This window comes from Aethalodelphis obliquidens, unplaced genomic scaffold, assembly GCF_003676395.1.
Source record: "Aethalodelphis obliquidens isolate GAN/ISIS:26980383/991018 unplaced genomic scaffold, ASM367639v1 scaffold35, whole genome shotgun sequence".
Taxonomy (NCBI): domain Eukaryota; kingdom Metazoa; phylum Chordata; class Mammalia; order Artiodactyla; family Delphinidae; genus Aethalodelphis; species Aethalodelphis obliquidens.
This window is the reverse complement of record NW_020837979.1, coordinates 10,007,908-10,026,597: the sequence shown is the minus strand read 5'-3', so window position 1 is coordinate 10,026,597 and position 18,690 is coordinate 10,007,908. Positions and strand designations below refer to the sequence as shown.

General features: G+C 43.9%; 1 protein-coding gene across 1 annotated transcript in view; it reads right to left on the bottom strand.

Annotated features, from left to right (window-relative positions):
• Positions 1 to 18,690, bottom strand: part of ACOXL (acyl-CoA oxidase like) — a 332,334-nt gene that overhangs the window by 151,150 nt on the left and 162,494 nt on the right. The window contains 1 exon segment of the mRNA XM_027129018.1: positions 7,154 to 7,270. Within this exon segment, the coding sequence (XP_026984819.1) occupies positions 7,154 to 7,270 (117 nt within the window).

Below are 18,690 nucleotides of genomic sequence, written 5' to 3'. Positions count from 1 at the left end.
GTTACTGTGACGTGAAGCTCTGACTATCTGTGCTTTTGTCACATTAGATGGGAAGAGAGACAGGGCCGCTGACGGGCTAGTGGCCTGTTTTTCCCACTCCAGCCACATACACCTGAAGGTCTGGATGCTCACGAGTGTTTCTCTGCACTTGAGCGGGACCCAATGCATTGAACAAACATCTAACCCATCAAAACTCAAGTTACCCAGACCCTGAAACTGAAGCCAGTTGATTGGCAGAATTAGGTCCACGGGAATTGAGAGATGGGACCTCTAACCAAGGTTTGATAACCTTAGTTTTTTAAAAGTGGGGTGTGTAGGGGGGAGAGGTACTTAGCATTTGTCATGTAACAACCAACTTCATTAAACTATTGCTTTACCAGTTGGAGGCGAGGCAACAGGCATGGTGAATGAGAAATGGGAGGGCCGGATTTTGTCACAGAAACAACTTCTCCCGGCACTGTTTCAAAACACAGACAACCTCTCCTCCCCCCATAGCTGAGGCACTTCGTCCTGGGGATTCCTTTAACCAGATTTTCAGTGGGTCAATCCACTGCTGCCACCGAGGAGGCACAGGGGAAGAAAACAGAGCCATGAGGGGGACACGGAACTCGGTCAGAGACCACAGAAGGCCCAGGGAGGTGAAGGTCAAGGAAATCAGGAAGGTCCCGGGGGCAATTAGACTGACAGCTCGGTGAGGACATATGTCTGATGTGTCCTGTTCAACACTGTCTCACCCATGCATGGCACATGGTAAGGGCTCCGTGATTTTTTATTTTTTACTAGTCAATTTCCATTTATTACTTCTCCTTTCTCCCTTGAAACCTAAACCTGGAACGGTGATCTCTACTTCTCTACTTCTCTGCCTTTGAGGAGTATCTCCCTAAAATCAAGAGAAACTTTAATTTTTATTAATAGTGACAACACAGTTCTTACAAAATCCAGGTATATGACGCTTACATCAGTCTAAAAAATAACAATGGAGCTGAAGGAAAAAAACATGTTGATACATATAACACTTTTGTTACATATAAAGATGGGTGTATATAAGTGTATATATCTATAAACTCACATATACATATATACAAATATGTATTTTATACCTATATAAACTATAAATGAGGAACACATAGTGCCTCTTTGTTATGTGGTCTAGTAACTTCTCGTGTCATGGATTTGTAAATAGTGGATTAAGAAGTGAATGTATAGATAGCCTTGCCTCTTCATAATAGTCACAAGTTCTACAGGGCAAAAGATTCAAAGAAGAATTTTCTTTGCCTTTGGCATGCATGCAAAACATTCTTAGGTTTCACTGTCAGATTATCTTGATCCAGTATACATGTTCATGCTAATTTAATACTGCTGCTTGTTAACTGTTAGCAAAATTTATTTCCAGGTCACGCTAGGAAACTCCCTAAAAAGTTCCTGTGGTCCTCAGCTCTGGCTGCTCATAAGAATCACCAAAGAGCTTAAGGACACACACTCTGGACTCCTTGGGATGCTCCCTAGACCAGGTGAATTCGCATCATGGGAGTGGGTGCACAGAGTCTGTAGTTTTTAAAAAGCACATCAGAGAACCACTGGAAACCAGCCTCTGTGTCAAGAAATATCTGGCTTAGTTGAAGCCAGGCTGGAAGGGTGAAGGCAAAAGGGGTATAATGGGGTGAGGGACACTTTGTAGAGAGTTAGTGACAACTTCAGATGGAATCGTTGAGGTTAACAGAAGTGTCACAGGGTTAAGATATAAAAGGACACCAGAGACTTTTGTTCCCTTAATAACAGTAAGAAGGAAAGTGGATAAAATAAAAATTGTATTTTCCCAAAGAACAAATGCTGCAGGGAGCCTTGATGAGCTGAATTCCAGGGAGGAACCAGCCCTTTTTAGTAGATTGGACATTGTGTACGAAAGAAACAGAGAACTTGAAGACAGATCCATGGACATTATCCAAATTGAAGTAGAAAGAAAACAAAGAACATAACTTCAGTGACATGTAGGACAGTATGAAGCAGGTTGACATCTGTATAGGAAGGAAAGAAAGAATGGGGCAGAAAAAATATTTAAAGAAATAATGGCCAAAGTATTTCCAAATTTGATGAAAAACTTCAACCCACAGATCCCAGAGGCTCCACAAACTCCAAACAGCACAGACACACAAAACCACAAAACCACACCTAGGCCAACATAATCAAACTCTGAACATCAAAGAAAAAGAGAAAATCTCAAAAGCAGTTTAAGTGGGCATATATGGGGAATATAGGGAAACAGCCAGAAAAATGATGGCTGTTTTCTCATGAGAATCAAGGAATCAAGAAGCCTATAGAGTGAGATCATTAAGATGCTCAAAGAAAAATAAACTATCAACCCAGAACTCTGTACATATTGGTAATGTCTTTTTTCAAGAAAGGAGAAATAAAGACTTTCTCAAAAAAAAAAAAAAAAAACAATCGGGAGAATTCGCTGCTAGCAGACCTATTCTACAAGAAATGTTAGAAGTTCTTCGGGCAGAACAAATATGGTATCAATTAGAAATTTGGATCTATACAAGTAAATTAACAGTGTTAGCAATTGAATAAAGGTAAAATAAAATTCAATTTTACTGATTTTTAATTGCTCTAAGACAGAACTATGTAAAAGAAAAACAGTAGCAATATATTGTGTGTTTGCAGCATATTTAAAAGTAAATTATGTGACAACAATAGCAGAAAAAGGGATGGAAGGGAGGAATTTGGAATATACTGTTTTAGGTCCATACACGACAGGGGAAGCAGTATAATAGTTCAACAGAGACTCTAATTCAGTAAAGATGTATACTGTAAACGCTGGGTCAACAAGGAAAATATTTCCAAAAGTAGTATAAATAACGTCAATCAAAGAGATAACATGGAATAATAAACAATATTCATTTAACCTAAGAGCAGGCAGAAAAAAAGGAAAAAGAAACAAAAAAACAGATGGAAAAAATAAAAATCAGCTATCAGTGTGGATTTTAATCCAAACATATCAACAATCACTTTAAATACAATTGGTCTAAACACACCCACTAAAAGTCAGAGATTTTCAAGTTGGATAAAAAAATCAAGACCTAACTATCCTCTGTTTTACAAAGAAACCCACTTTAAAAATATAGCCAGGTTAAAAATGAACGTATGAAAAAGACGTACCATGAAAACACTAAATAAAAGGAACCTGGAGTAGCTATATTAATATAACAAAATAGACTTCAGGACAAGGAATATTTTCAGGGATTAAGAGAAAAATTACATAACGATAAAGGGATCATTGTCCAAGAAAATATAATAATCCTTACATGTATATGCATCTAAAAAACGTCAAAATCCTTGAGACAAAAACTAATGAAACTGAAAGAAGAAATGGACCAATTTATAATTATAGCTGCAAATGCCAACCCCTTTCTCTCAGCCATTGATGGAACAAGTAGGCAGAAAATCAGAAAGGATGTATATAGTCTGCAGAGCACAACCAACCAACTTAACCTAATTGGCATTTATAGAACTATCGTCCCAACTATAACAGAATATATATTCTTCGCAATGTGGAATGTGTTAGGGGTGTGTGTGTGTGTGTGTGTGTGTGTGTGTGTGTCTTCTGGGCCTTAAATTTGAAAGAACAGAATCCTTCATAATATGTTCTTGGACCATGACAGTACTTCCAAATAACCAAAGCAGTCAAAGCAGAAGTCTCAAGGAAAACTGTGAACTATTTTGTACTGAATGAAAATACAACGTATCAAAAGCAGAGGGATGCAGCTAGAGTAATGCTTACAGAGAAATTTTAGTACTAAATGATTAGGCAAGAAGAAAGGTCTCAAAGCAGTAACCTAACCTCTCACCTTAAGAGAGAGTGAGAAGAGATTAAAGCAAAGCAAGTAGAAGGAAAGAAATAACAAACATTGGAGGAGATATCAAGAAAATTAAAAGCAGAAAAACAGTAGAGAAAATCAATTGTATCAAATCTGTTTTTTTGAAAAAGCAATGTAATTGATAAACCTATACAAACTGATGAGGGAGAGAGAGAACAAAATATCAGGAATGAAAGAGACGAAATCACTACTGATTCCACAGACATTAAAAGGATGATAAAGGAATACCACAACCAACACTATTGCCGTAAGTTTGACAAATTAGATGAAGTAAATAAAAATCCATTCAAGAAGAAATAGGTAATCTGAAGAATGCTATATGTATTAAAATGTACAAACAAGATTGTAGATCAATATACTAAAGTAAATACTATTCCCATATACTAGAAATAAACAATTTCACCAAAGAAAAGTAAAATGCTTAGGTATAAATATAACAAAATATGTGCAGAATCTGTGTGTTGAAAATTACAAAACACTGGAGCGAGAAATCTAAGAAGACCTTTAAAAATGGAAAGATACACGGTGTTCATGAATTGGCAGTCTCAACATTAAGAAGTCAGTTCTCCCCAATTTGATCTACAGGTTCAACACAATCCCAAGCAAAATGCCAGCCATCTTTCCTGTAGATATTTACAAGATGATTCTAACACGTATAAGTACAGGCAAAAAGGAATGAGAAGAGTCAAAACAATTCTGAAAAAGAACTCACATTACCCAATTTCAAGACAAATCAAAATTTAAAGCTATCAAATCAAATCAAAATTAAAAACTATTGCTCTGATCAAGACACTTTTAAGAAAATAAAAGCCAAAGTGACAGACTGGGAGAAAATAGTTGCAAATCACATATATGAATCTATCCAGAGTATAAAAAGAACTCTGACACTCAACAATAAGAAAATAAATACCCCAATTTAAAAATGGGTGTGGGACTTCCCTGGTGGCGCAGTGGTTAAGAATCCGCCTGCCAGTGCAGGGGACACGGGTTTTAGCCCTGGTCCAGGAAGATCCCACATGCTGCAGAGCAACTAAGCCTGTGCGCCACAACTACTGAGCCTGTGCTCTAGAGCCCGCGAACCACAACTACTGAGCCTGCACACCACAAATACTGAAGCCCGTGCACCTAGGGCCTGTGCTCCACAACAAGAGAAGCCACCACAATGAGAAGCCCGTGCACCGCAACGAAGAGTAGCCCCTGCTCGCCGAAACTAGAGAAAGCCCACGCACAGCAACAAAGACACAATGCAGCCAATAAATAAATAAATAAAAATAACTTTTAAAAAATGGGTGAGGAAAATATACAGATGGCAAATAAGCACATGAAAAGATACTCACTCAATGTCATTAGTTATTAGGGTAATAAAATTCAACTATTAGAAAGACCAAAATAAACTAAAATTAAAACAAAGCAAGACAAAACCTGATCATAACAATGGCTGGCAAGGATGCAGAGCAATTGGAACTCCCATATATTGCCCAAGAGAGCATAAAATGGTCCTACCTCCCTGAAAAACAGGTAGTTTCTTATGAAGTTAGACATACACATACCCAACACCCAGCAAGTCCTCTCTAAGCATTTACCCTAGGAAAAATGAAAAACTTGTGTTAGAATATTCACTGTGGCTTATTCATAGTAGCTAAAAGCCTGGAAACAACCTGAATGTTCATCAGTGACAGAAATGGATAAAAAAAAAATGTGGTTTATTCACTGAATGTTACTACTCAGCAATAAAAATTAAACTCTCAACAGCATTGAGGAACATCAAGACATTCCATTGAACGAAATAAGCTGGACACACCCACAAAGACATACTGTATGATTCCATTTATATGAAGGTCAAGAACAGGCAGAAAAAGCTATCGGGATAGAAATCAGAAAGGTGGTTGTCTCTGCTGTGGTGGTGAGTAGGGCAACTTGCAGAGGGGCACGAGGGAACCTTGTGGAGTGATGGAAATGTTTTGGATTCGGTTTAAGTGTTCATCACACCAGTGCATATGTTTGTCAAAACTCACTGAGCAATAAAATCTGTGCATTTTACAATATGCAAATTCAACCTCAAAAGACATTCAAGAATATTTGAAGGAAGATGTTAGAAGTGAGTGGTTTACATTTTCTTCCAGGTGGCTTGGATCAATCTCAGTGCTGCTACCGAAGCTCAGTCTGCAGGGTTCGCCGTTCACACACCCCGGTATCCCAGTGTCGAGCGCATAAGGGCAGAGGGGCGCCCGCCCAAGCTCCTCCCAGCCAGGCCAGCAGCACTGAGCAGCCCCACAAGCCAGCAGCACACTAGAGGCAGAATCTCTCCAATCACCTTCTTTTCATAAACCCTGGCACCAGCTTACCCGTTGGCGCGGTCAGTTTCACACACACGCCAGTTCTAAATTATTCAGAAATTAATTCTCGTAGTTCCCACAAGAAGCAGGATTGCACAGGGAGGAAAGAACACAGATAAGGGTCCAAAGTCTGGAGTTACATTCCCAGTCCACCCACTCCTGGACCCTGTGATCTTAGGCAAATCCCCTAATTTCCGATCTTTACCATGTGGTAATGACCCACAACTGCCCAGGCAATGTCTAGGCTCCTGAGACAAAGATAAGAAGAGCCAGCTGTAAAATGTGAAGTTCCGTGTGAATTTACAGTATTATTACTGCTCTTTTTTTTTTTTTTTTTGCGTTACGCGGGCCTCTCACTGTTGTGGCCTCTCCCGTTGCGGAGCACAGGCTCCGGACGCGCAGGCTCAGCGGCCACGGCTCACGGGCCCAGCCACTCCGCGGCATGTGGGATCTTCCCGGACCGGGGCACGAACCCGTGTCCCCTGCATCGGCAGGCGGACTCTCAACCACTGCGCCACCAGGGAAGCCCCTACTGCTCTTTTATTCAATAGCCCGCCACCATATGTACACATCTTGACCTATTTTTGAAAATATTAGTATAAATTAGAACCGTTTTCAGAGGTAGAGAAATTTCAACTGTTTGAGTCTGTTTCTTTTAGAAACTCTGGAGAAGCGTCAGTTCGGATCATCCCAAATTCTTCGTGGACCCCATCATCAGGATATATGGACTACCGAGATTCAGATGGCAAGTTTGACCTGAGCACTGGATTTTAACCACAGACTCTTCCGTGTTCACAGTTAAAGGTAAATTTTAAAAAAATAAAAAAGTTTTTACAAAAGAAAAGAAGTGAAGCCCCTGCCTGCCTCTCTCTTCTGCCTCCTATTAATGCCAGAGCCGCAGACTCACCTCAAGAGGGCAAACCCCCAGAGGCATCTCACCTGTTGGCGAAGGACAGGGCCAAGGCCGTAGCCAGGTGAGGCATCAGCCGCAGGGTCTGTGTTTGGTGCTCAATAATCTTGACCTCTTCCTTGGCTTTGGGCCCAAACTGCCTCTGGCTAGAGAGAATCAAGCAGACACAACTTTACCAAAATCCAATAGGCAACATCATCCCAAACAGCCATTTGTCTTTCAAATACTTCAGATACAGAATGCCTCAGTCTCCTAAAATGTACTTAAGATGGCAAAAGTTTCTGAACATAGTCCAACAAAAAGCTTTTCAGCTGCTCTGGAAATTAACCTTCCCACCATGGAATATTTTTAAAGCAGGGTATCTATTTAATACACAGAGTAATTTTTACTCCTTAACATTTACGTGGCATTTTATAGTTCCTAGTGCACGGAGATCATTAATTATTCAGCTTTACTAAGTTCCTGACATAATTAATAGGATAGGAGTGATACCCTAGAACATATTTCAAAAGGACAGTCTCAACAAGGAGGCCACGCCAACCCCGGTGCTTCTGTCAGATTCACAGGTGGGTCATTATTTTCAGCCCACCTAAATCCTCCCCTGCATTTCCTCGTGCAAAAGGTGTTCTCCACATCCTTCCTTAAACCCCGTGCCCTGTGGACAGCACTGCCTTTCGCTCTGATGCAGCTGCGTAGGGGTGAACAGAGGTCCTCCTCAGAGCAGCTTGTAAAGTGGGGTGGGATTGTTCCCAGGCATCACCCGTGGGTTAATCCTACAGAATCCCGCGGCTGTAGAAAGCACAAGCCCCGCCTGTCTAGGTCACCCCCCTGCCCCATGCAGGCTGATGCTCTACAATCCTGGGCTTGGCAGCCTCCCTTCTGTGAACAGCTCCGATCTTAACGTCAATTTCTGACACATTTCACACACACACGTGCACACATGTGCAGACGTACGCACACAGGTGCACATCGTGCTAGGTTATCCAACAGGCAGGGCGAACCTGTGCTTCAGATGCCAATGAAATGAGGATATCCATCAATCACTCAACGAGAGACGGGAAACAGCAAATTTTTAAAAAATTTGTTTCATACTTTCTGGGTCATAATTGTATGCTTTACTGTTCTTCCTATTTGTAATTAAAAGGAGGGTACCATGATCTTTTTAGTTCATAAAGCATCTAGAATTCACAACCTGGCCATCTCATGTGGATGGGAGGCAGTGAGGACAGACCTAACAGCAAGCACACACAGGCACACTGTGAGCGCAGGCTCGTTTTCTACGAGCATAGCTTCCCCAGACGCCATCTAACCACCCCACAGATAGTTGTCTGAGGAACATGACCCCACCCTGCCTTTGCCCATGCCCTTCGTCCATTCCAACCACAACAGGGCACAGTGCCAAAGGAGTCTGACAGTCCGTAGGAAAACCTCTCAGCTTTTTCCAGATCATCGTGAAACCAATAAAACAGTCACAGACCCAATAATGGTGTCACCATAACGTCGGGTCATTCTACAAACTCCATTTGTGCCCACTCTCTTAACTTGCATTTTGAAATGCTGTGTTTCTACTGGAACTTTTCCTATGGTCGTTGTGGCTAAACTCTTCTCCACCGAAACCAGCTATCGCCACATGCGATTCACTCCCCTGGCGGACATCTGCGGGCCTGCTCGGTGCCAGCATCACCCGAGGTGCCAGGCGTCCCCCAAGGTCAAGAAGGCTCAGGCCCGGCCACGGAGCTCATAGCCTGAAGCTCACAGCCCAGGACACGGACGGAAGCAACCCAGGTGGCGTAGGCAGGGAGAGCCTCGCGCGTCCCTCCTTCCCATCACCCCCTCATCCCACCCTGTCGGTCACCAGTATTTCCTCCTTTGGTGCCAGAGCATCATTGCAGGAAGCATCACCCACATGGCGACAGCAAAATAAGGGACTGATCACAGCGCCTTTTAGGTTTTGTTTTGCTGAAATATAATTACAACGAGAATATACTTTGAGACAGTATCCCATCACGTTTTCTGACTTTGTGTGTGTAGTGTTGGTCTTGGCCGGCACTCAGCAGGCACTCAATAGTCACTGAATGAATGAAAGAATTAATGAGTCTTGGCAACGAGGAAATACCAATGAAGCACCGCAGAGTGGCTCGCTCCGACCTCACAGAAGGTCTTTGGATGCCAGATCTGACCCCTGACCTGCCGTGCCTCAGTTCCCCAATGGAGGAACACCTTGAAATCACCCCATTTCCTCTCTGAGCCTCACAATTCAATTGGGGTGACAGGAGAGCAGAAAGAGGCCACCAAGGGTCCACACAGCTGGCCTCTCAGTGCCTTTCCCTGTGCTGATAGGGAGGACGGAGTTTAGCTAACGCGTTGCCAAGCGACCAAGTGATTTCACAACAGGGATCTGCATTTCCAGGCTCTCTTGAAAACAAAGAAGATCTGGCAACGCTGGACCCCATTCCCGTGATGGGATTCCCTGGAGGTCTGAGGCCGTCAACCCCTCCACTGGGGGCATGGCCGCCCCCCACGATCCCCAGAGCCCTCTCCACTCGCCGACATTACCTGCAAGCTTGGGAGGCACTGCATTTTCAAGCCCTGCCACAGCGGATTTCTATTTTTCATCCAGCATAAATTTACATCAGCATCCTAATTTGTTAATTAAGTGCTGTGATTATGATACACAGCCGAGTGGAGTCATTCTGTAGGAGTCTGTGAATTCATTAGGAGAATTCCTGAGGGCAAAACAGCCCTGGCAGCTCACACAGAATAAAATCCAAGTGCCTCAGCTTGGCATTCAGAACCTGCTTTGGCCTTACTTGAGGGTCCCAACTGCTTCCTGCTAAGCCCCGCAGACGCCTTCCCATACTGGGCCCCTGTCCAGGCGGACTCTCTGCCTGCAGCCAACCTCACCCCTAACTACCACACGTCATATTTTTGGTGGCTCAGCCCCCTCCTCCCACTGAGACGTCCTCCCCTCTCTGGACTCACCCCTTCAAACACCAAACCAAAGCCATCAAAGCAGGCAGCTGCTTCTCCCCAGACTGCCCCGAGCATTTCATCTGTTACTCCTCCCACATGGGAGCACTTTTCCCTTTCATGCTGGCGCCGTGTGCACCTGTATTAACCACATGTTTTGATGCGTTGCCATCTGGGCCCTTGCTGACCCTGGAGGGACTGCCCCTCCCAGGACTCGCCAATTCCCTGAGGGAGCAAAGGATTACATCTTTCATTGCCAACTAGCCAATCCGGAGCCCGCATCACCTCCTTCAGGGGCTCTTTCACTCTGGGCCACTGTTCCCCTGCCCTAATCTCCCCCTGGCCAGACCACTAGGACAGCCCCCAGGGCCCCCAAACCTGCTGGAATAATTCAAACCAGCCTAAACCAAAAAAATCCTGACCTGCTTAGCCTGCTTATCCTGCCTCACCCATGCCTTCCCCCAGTAAAAGCTCCTGGCCTCACTCCCTCTGACTCCTGACTGTCCCTGGTGCCTCCCCAGGTGGCCCTGCATGGCATGGCATCCCTCCATCTCTTGGGAACTGCAAGTAACAAGCTATGTTTTCAGTGGCAGTGGGCTCCTGATGTGTCGTCTCCTGTCACCATACCTAAACAATTAATACAACCTATGGTTTTTTGGGGTGTTTTTATTTATTTATTTTTGGCTACATTGGGTTTTCGTTGCTGCGTGCGGGCTTTCTCTAGTTGTGGCGAGCGGGGGCTACTCTTTGTTGCAGTGCACAGGCTTCTCACTGCGGTGGCTTCTCTTGTTGCACAGCACGGGCTCTAGGCACGCGGGCTTCAGGAGTTGTGGCTCGCGGGCTCTGGAGCTCAGGCTCAGTAGTTGTGGCGCATGGGCTTCGTTGCTCCGCGGCATGTGGGATCTTCCCAGACAAAGGCTCGAACCCGTGTTCCTTGCATTGGCAGGTGTATTCTTAAGCACTGTGCCACCAGGGAAGCTCCAACCTAGGATTTTAAAACAGCACCTGGGGCCAAGACTCACAGCTCACGGAGGGTAGGCCTGTTCTGTCTTCAGGTGCCCCAGCCTGGTCAGGTGTGAGTGGGCGGGAGAGACTGAAAGCAAGGTGACAGATGTAGTGTCCTGCCATCTCCCAGCAGCAACACACCCAACTCCTCCAGCACCCATCCCTCCACGTCTCTTTGGAATGTTCGCTTGTTCATAGATGTTCTGATAAAAGCCCAACTGGCAGACACTGGAGTACTGAGTGGGAGCCAGTGGGCATTTACGACAGCGATGGAGCAACTAAGATGAGGAACCCACCCTGTCCTTATGCCCAACAGCCCACCCACTGGGTTTTTTTCAAGAAAGGAACAAATGAGTGGGCAGAAGGCAGGCAGCACCTACACTCTTTCCCTCCCTTTCTCTGGCCCGAGACACTGATAGTCTCCCAAGCACTGAGCCAGGAGGTTCTCATGGGCTTCTCACCCTTGAAATGTGCTCTCTGGCTTCTCCAGGGGAAAATATCAATATGACACTCAAGGCTAATGACCCTTCTCCTGACCAGAGATGCTGCCAGAGTCATCCCTAAGAGTGCCACCATCAATCCCCAAGCCAGTAGCCTGGTTCCAACAGAGGCAGCAGAGAGAGGCGGCCTCAAGACTCTGTGCTCTGAGAGAACTTGGCCGGAGGAGGTCACCCTCTTATCTACACACTCAGGCCCCAGTTGACTTCACGGAGGGCTGGGATGGTCCAGGCCAGTCCTCTGGTTGCCAGCATCTTGGCACACTGCCCTGAACACAACTCACAGGACCACAATCCCTGCAGCTGGCCGGCAATTACTGCCTGCCAGACGTTTTTACTGTTCCAGTTTATGATCTATATGGACACAATATTCTTCCTGTCCTTTTCCTCCCCTGGGTTACTATTTTTCTTTAAAAACCCATGTAAAGGCTATATTTTTCTCTGTAAACATAATTTTTATTTCAGGGCCGGAAAACAACCCCAAAGTCACTGAGCTCAAATTTTTCATGGTCTTTAAAAAGAGAAAGTGATGTGTGTGCATCACAGTATCCCTGTGAGAGGGCTGTGAACGATGCCATTTAAAATGATAGATTTGAGAAGCTATTTCTGGATTCCAGCAACTCATAAGGACGGGAGGAAACATTTATTTTGGGGTTGTTTTATTTTGTTCCCACTCAGTTTTGAACACGGCCGCTTAAAGCAACATTCATGGGAAGTGACACAACTATTAATCACCCACGCAGCTACTGCACGCGCAGCCTCTGGGGAAGGCCGGGCTGCCTGCCTCCCCAGCTCTCCCTCTGGTCTCTTCTCCCAAAGGAGGCCAGTGACCTACTAAAAAGATAATTGCTTTGCGTGTTTCTTGCTCTGCAGCATCATTGCATCAGCCTGCTCTGAATGACAGCCAGTCAAAGTGGAAGGAAGAGAGTTCTGTGGCTGGGCCTCCATCCTTGATCCTGAGATTTCTGGGGGTGCAAGCTGGTTCACAGGCATCCCTGCTGCCAGAGGACAGAACTCTCCTCCTTCTCTGTCAAAGGGCTGACCTCTGTGGACAAAAGCTGAGCAGATTCCTCAGCCCCGGCCACACTCCCTGTGGCCACCTGCCCTCGTTAATAACTCAGCCACAGAGAGGATTCAGGGAGCCCGTGAGTGCCCCAGAGGTGGACCACTGTGCCCCATTCTCACTGGCCCCAATGGAGACCCCCCAGCCTCTCGGAGAGCCCACGGCCCATCTGTCCCTAATTCTCCCCTTCTTTGGGATGTTCCTGGACAAAGAAACCCGGAGGGAAAATATGTTACAAAGCAGGATATTTTTTAAAATTTTTATTAGAGTTGACTTACAGTGTTGCGTTAGTTTCTGCTGTACGGCAAGTGTATCAGTTACACATACACATATATCTACTCTTTTTTAGATTCTTGTCCCATATAGGTCATTACAGGGTATTGAGAAGAGTTCCCAAAGCAGTATATTTTAATGGCATGGGTTGGACCCAGCAGATTGGGTTTAGCTGGCCGGCCAGGATGTAAAAACCTGGCTACTTATTATCTGGTAATGCGTAGAATAGACACATGACTCCCAGCCCCAAGCCTCACCAAACCCAGTCCCAACCAACCCAAGCTGGGGTCAAGTTTGGGGTCACAGAAGGGGCTGGGCTGCACACAAATTTAGCTACTTTTTTTTTTTTTTTTAAGTTGAACATTTACTAGTTTGCCCTGGGGCTCTGACAAAGCAATCCTGCCTTAAACATCAGGTTCCACATGTGACCTCCACCATGTTTTAGGTGTCATTCCCCAAATGGGCAATTTTCAGTCCACCTGTAGGAGAGATGGAGAAGTGTATGTATGTAGTCTATAGATAAGTGCTGCTTTAATCGTAGCCTTGGTTGTGATGAAATATGCAACATGGTCCCAAGGAAGAGTTCTCAAAGTGCCCTTCCAATCCTGCAGAGATCCCAACAATTACCTTTTGCACCTTCCAGACCCCTTTTTTTCTCCCACCCCTTAGCAGTCTTTCAATCCAACCACAGAAAAGAACAGATGAACCTCAATGGTTGTGATGGGGTCAGTGAAAATGACAATTTTTAAACATGAGAATATTTCAGATACAGAAAAAATGAGGGTGCTATGGTATCAGTGTCCAAAGGTATATAGAAAGAGCAGGGACCGCCACCCCAAACACACAAACACAGACACTAGAGCCCGTGTTTTCTTGGCCATAGAGTGCAGAGACAAACAGCCTTTGCTGTTACTTTTTTCCCATTCTCAAAGGTCACACCAAATCAAAACCAGGAACATAAAGGCCCTTCCCCAACAGGAAACTCATGGGTCTAAAATCGTGACCAGTCACGGCCTGGTGGGGACTGACATTCTGCTACCCTAGGCTGCAAAGACTGTCTACCCCACCCACTAGCACTGGGAGAGCAGTGCCAAGGGGAGCAGGCTACAGAACCGTAAGAGGTTGGGATCAGGCCACTTCCTCCTATCAGTGGTTGGATGACCCCAGTAGAGACCCCAGAAGTCCTTCAGATAAAGAGACAACAGGAGGCAGAGTATCCCTATGACCCTGTCTCCATATTTCTATTGTGTGGGCCACTTCTGGCCAACATCATAACCCTGGGCTGTAACCACAGTGACGCTGACCTCATGTGAAGGACCAGTAGAGAGCCAGTCCTGGGTCACCTTGGATCTGAAGGTCGACCAACTCCAGCTTCTTCTCTGAGGGTTCAGTTACACCAGCAAGAGGGGTCCGACCTGACACACTGTGGCTCAAACGCCTTCACAATAAAACACAGAGAACCTGGCTACCTCTCCGCTGAGTTTGTTCTTATCCTCTTCTGGAGCTTCCTGCTGCCCCCAGAAGGCCATCCTGGGGCCAAGTCAACATCACTCCATCCCAGGCATCACAGGAGGGGAGGCAGGACAAAGTGGTTAAATCCCAGGCTTTGGATCAGACAAACCTGGCTTGCATACAGACTCTGACCCCTGTCGTTTTCTCCTGGGCAAGTTACACAAACTCACTGAGCCTCGAGTGCCTCAGTCCTAAATCGGGGCTGACGAAGACAGAGGGGACGAAGGGAGACATTGCCCACGCCTGACACACAGTAGGTGTTCAAGGCATGGCAGGTGTCATCACCACAGTCATTACCGTTACCCCAAGTTCCTAGGATCACCCTCTATTCTATTCATCCTTGATCTAGGAAAGCCATTTAAAAATTTCCCAAAAGAAACACTTTCTTTCACCCAAACAAAGCACTAATCTATTCTGCATCGCTAAAGCTGTTGTGAAAAGATTTTCAGGGTGAAGAGGAAAGTCTCTTCCACTCAACATTAAAGATAATGAAATTGCTGACAGAAAAGAAAACAAGCTGTCAACTAATATGTTAGAAAAAAAGTGTGTATGTGTGTGTGTGTGTGTGTGTGTGTGTGTGTGTGTGTGTTGGAAAGCACATGAAGCTTTCGAAAAGCACCTGCCTTTCTATGTACCCAAGAACACCAGCCAGTTTTCTTCTTCCCCAATTCCAGGGAGGGACAAGGTGGACAAAATAAAGCCAGGGAAGGTGGTGCAGGCAGAGCCTTCCTTCATATCATGTTGCCATAGAAGCAGAAGATTCTTTCCAGAGTCCATCAGCCTACCCTAGAGAGGAACCTGAATGTTATTCAGATGGCTCCCACACAAGGGAGATTAATTTACTTTTCAGAATTATAGCCTTAGTAATATCTGTGAGTGACACGGTGGTTAATGTTAGTCGTCAGAACTGTGATTCCTTGAGATTTTTCTTTTAAAAAACTCACATCCTAATGAATGCAAAACAAAATTACAACGGCGGGAGACATGGAACTATAAATTGCAGCTGAAACTCCCTGGGGTGGCCTAATGATTTCACTGTTGAATTATTTTCATACTTTTAAAAATCATCTATACAGAGAGAGAGATCTTCTATCAACAGCACCACTGCAGAAGTATTGCAGAAGCCCCCAGCACTTTGGTCATTAGCGTGTGGAAGCAAGAGGGCTGACCCCTTTGGAAGCCAGCCCTTCTCTCCTCTTTCCCCTCCATACTATGGTTGGTGTAGGGTCCATGTGCATCCTGCCTGCCCAAAGAGCCAGCCAGAGCCTACTATCATCCTGGAGACACAAGCCTGACCACAGTGAGAGAAAGGAGACCTACACTGAGGCCCCAACACTCTCCAGGGTTCTCCTTCACTGAGGTTGAGCATCTGGGAATGAAAGCCAAGTAATGAAGTTCTCTTTAGGGCTGGCATCCATTTCTTAATGCTTTAGGTTGGCTTTAGACTGCTCTTGGCAATGGGACATGCCTGAGTAGCTCAAGGGCTGGCTGCTGCATCCACTTTCCTTCTCAATCCATAGCCTTAGAAGTAAGGGTGCCTACAACGTCAGAGTCTTTCAATCCATAAACACGGTAGGTCTTTCCATTTATTTAGATCTTTGGTTTCTTTCATCAGTGTTTTGCAGTTTTCAGCATATAAGTGTTAAATTTGCACCTAAGTATTTCAATTTTTATGAGCAGTTGTAAATGTTATTATTTTACATTTTAAATTCTGGTATCCTTGTGTTCATTGTATATAAAAATACAATTGCTTTCTGCGTGTTGATTTTTTATCTGGTGACCATGCTGAAACTCAGTTCTTAGTTCTAGGACTTCTGTAAATATTTGGGGATTTTCTATATAAACATTCAAGTCATCTGAATATAGAAACATTTTTATTACTTTCTTACCAATCTATATGCTTTTCCCTTTCTTTACTGTACTAGCTACAACTTTGATCACTATGTTGAATAACAGTGGTAAGAGCAGATATCCTTGCCTTCTCAATCTTAGGGGGAAAGCATTGTCTTTCTCCATTAAGTATAATGTTGACTGTACAGGCACACCTTGGGATTTTGTGGGTTCAGATCTAGACCACTGAAATAAAGCAAATCACGTGAACTTTTTGGTTTCCCAGTGTATATAAAAGTTAAATTTACACTACGCTGTAGTCTATTATGTCTTTAAAAATGTATATACCTTAATTTAAACAAACTTCATTGCTAAAAAATGCCAACAATCATCAGCACCTTCAGTGAGTCGTAGTAGTAACATCAAAGGTCACCAATCACAGATCACTATCACAAATATAATAATAATGAAAACGCTTGAAATATTGTGAGAATTGACAAAATGTGACACAGAGACACGAAGTGAGCAAATACTGTTGGGGAAATGGTGCCCGTAGACTTGCTCAACACAGGGTTGACACAAACATTCAATTTGTAAAAAAAACTACAACATCTGCAAAGTGCAATGAAGCAAAGCACAATAAAACAAGGCATGCCGGTACGTATTTTGTAGATGCTCCTTAACAGGTTGAGCACATTTCTCATTATTCCTATTTAAATGGGAGTTTTTACCAAGAATGTATGTTGAATCTTTAAAATGCTTTTTCTGCACCAATTGTTTATGATTATGTAATTCTTCTTCTTTAGCCTATTAATATGGTGGATTATATTGGCTTTTTTTTTTTTTTTTGGCTGTGTTGGGTCTTCGTTGCTGCATGCAGGCTTTCCCTAGTTGTGGCGAGCGGGGGCTACTCTTCAATGAGGTGTGCAGGCTTCTCACTGCGGTGGCTTCTTTGTTGTGGAGCACCGGGTCTAGGCACGCGGGCTTCAGGAGTTGTGGCACGTGGGCTCAGTAGTTGTGGCTTACGGGCTTAGTTGCTCTGCAGCATGTGGGATCTTCCCGGAACAGGGCTCGAACCTGTGTCCCCTGCATTGGCAAGAGGATTCTTAACCACTGCAACACCAAGGAAGCCCTACATTGATTTTTGAATATTAAACCAGCATTGCATCCTGGAATAAACCCCACTTGGTCATGGTGCATAATTCTTTTTACATTGCTAAATTCTATTTCCTAATATTTTGCTAAGGATTTTTGTGTCTACTTTTATGAGGAATATTGTTCTGTAATTTCCTTTTATTATATTGTCTTTATTTGGCTTTGCAATCAGGATGCTCCTAGCTTCATAAAATGAATTTGGGAAGTGTTCCATCCTCTTCTATTTTGTAGAAGAGCTGTATATAATTATTGTTAATTCTTTAAATGTTTGGCAGAATTCTCCAATGACACCATTTGGCCTGAAGATTTTTTTAGGGGGTTTTAAATTAATTCAATTTCCTTAATAGTTATAGAGTTATTCAAATTGTCGTACATATGGGCTGAATTATAGTATTTGTTTTAGAAAGCATTGGCCCATTTCATCTAAGTTTTCAGATTTCTGTTTACACAGTTGTTCCTAGTATTCTTTTATTACCCTTTTGATGTTTTCAGGGTCTGTAGTAATATCCCTTGCTTCATTCCTGATATTAGTAATTTGTTTTTTCTTTGACAATGTTGCTAGATGTCTGTCAATTTTATTGATCTTTTCAAAGAACCAGCTCTTTGTTTTATTGATATTCTCTATCTTTTTTATTCTTCTAGTTCACTGATTCTTTTTTCTTTCCCCTCCATTCTGATGCTGACACCATCCACTGAGTTTTTTATTTAGGTTATTGTATTTTTCTGTTCTAAAAGTCCATTTGGCTTTCCTTTATATCTTCCATTTCTTTGCCTAGACTTTCTATCCTTTGCCAAGACTTTCTATTTTTTCATGTTTCAAGTGTGTCTGTAATTGCTCTTTGAAGCATTTTTTTATGAGGGTTGCTTTAAACTATTTTTCAAGTTATTCTAACATCTCTGTCCTTTCAGTGTTGGTATCTATTGACTACGTTTTCTCATTCAGTTTGAAATCTTCCTGATTCTTGGTATGACGAGTGATGTTTTACTGAAACAGGTACATTTTCATGTTATGTTGTGAGACTCTGGATCTTATTTAAATCCTCTGTATTTCTCTGACATGAAAGGAGTCATTACTGACAGGTGGAGGGAGAAGTCCAGGTTCCCTACTTGGTCTGTGTTGACACCCCAGTGATGGGCATGAGTTCCTCCTATTGCTGGGGAGGGGTGAGAATTCTGGCTCCCCACGTAGCCTCCACTGACATGGTGGTGGATGGAGCATCATTATTGTCGAACGGCAGTGAGAGTTCTGACTTTCCACTGG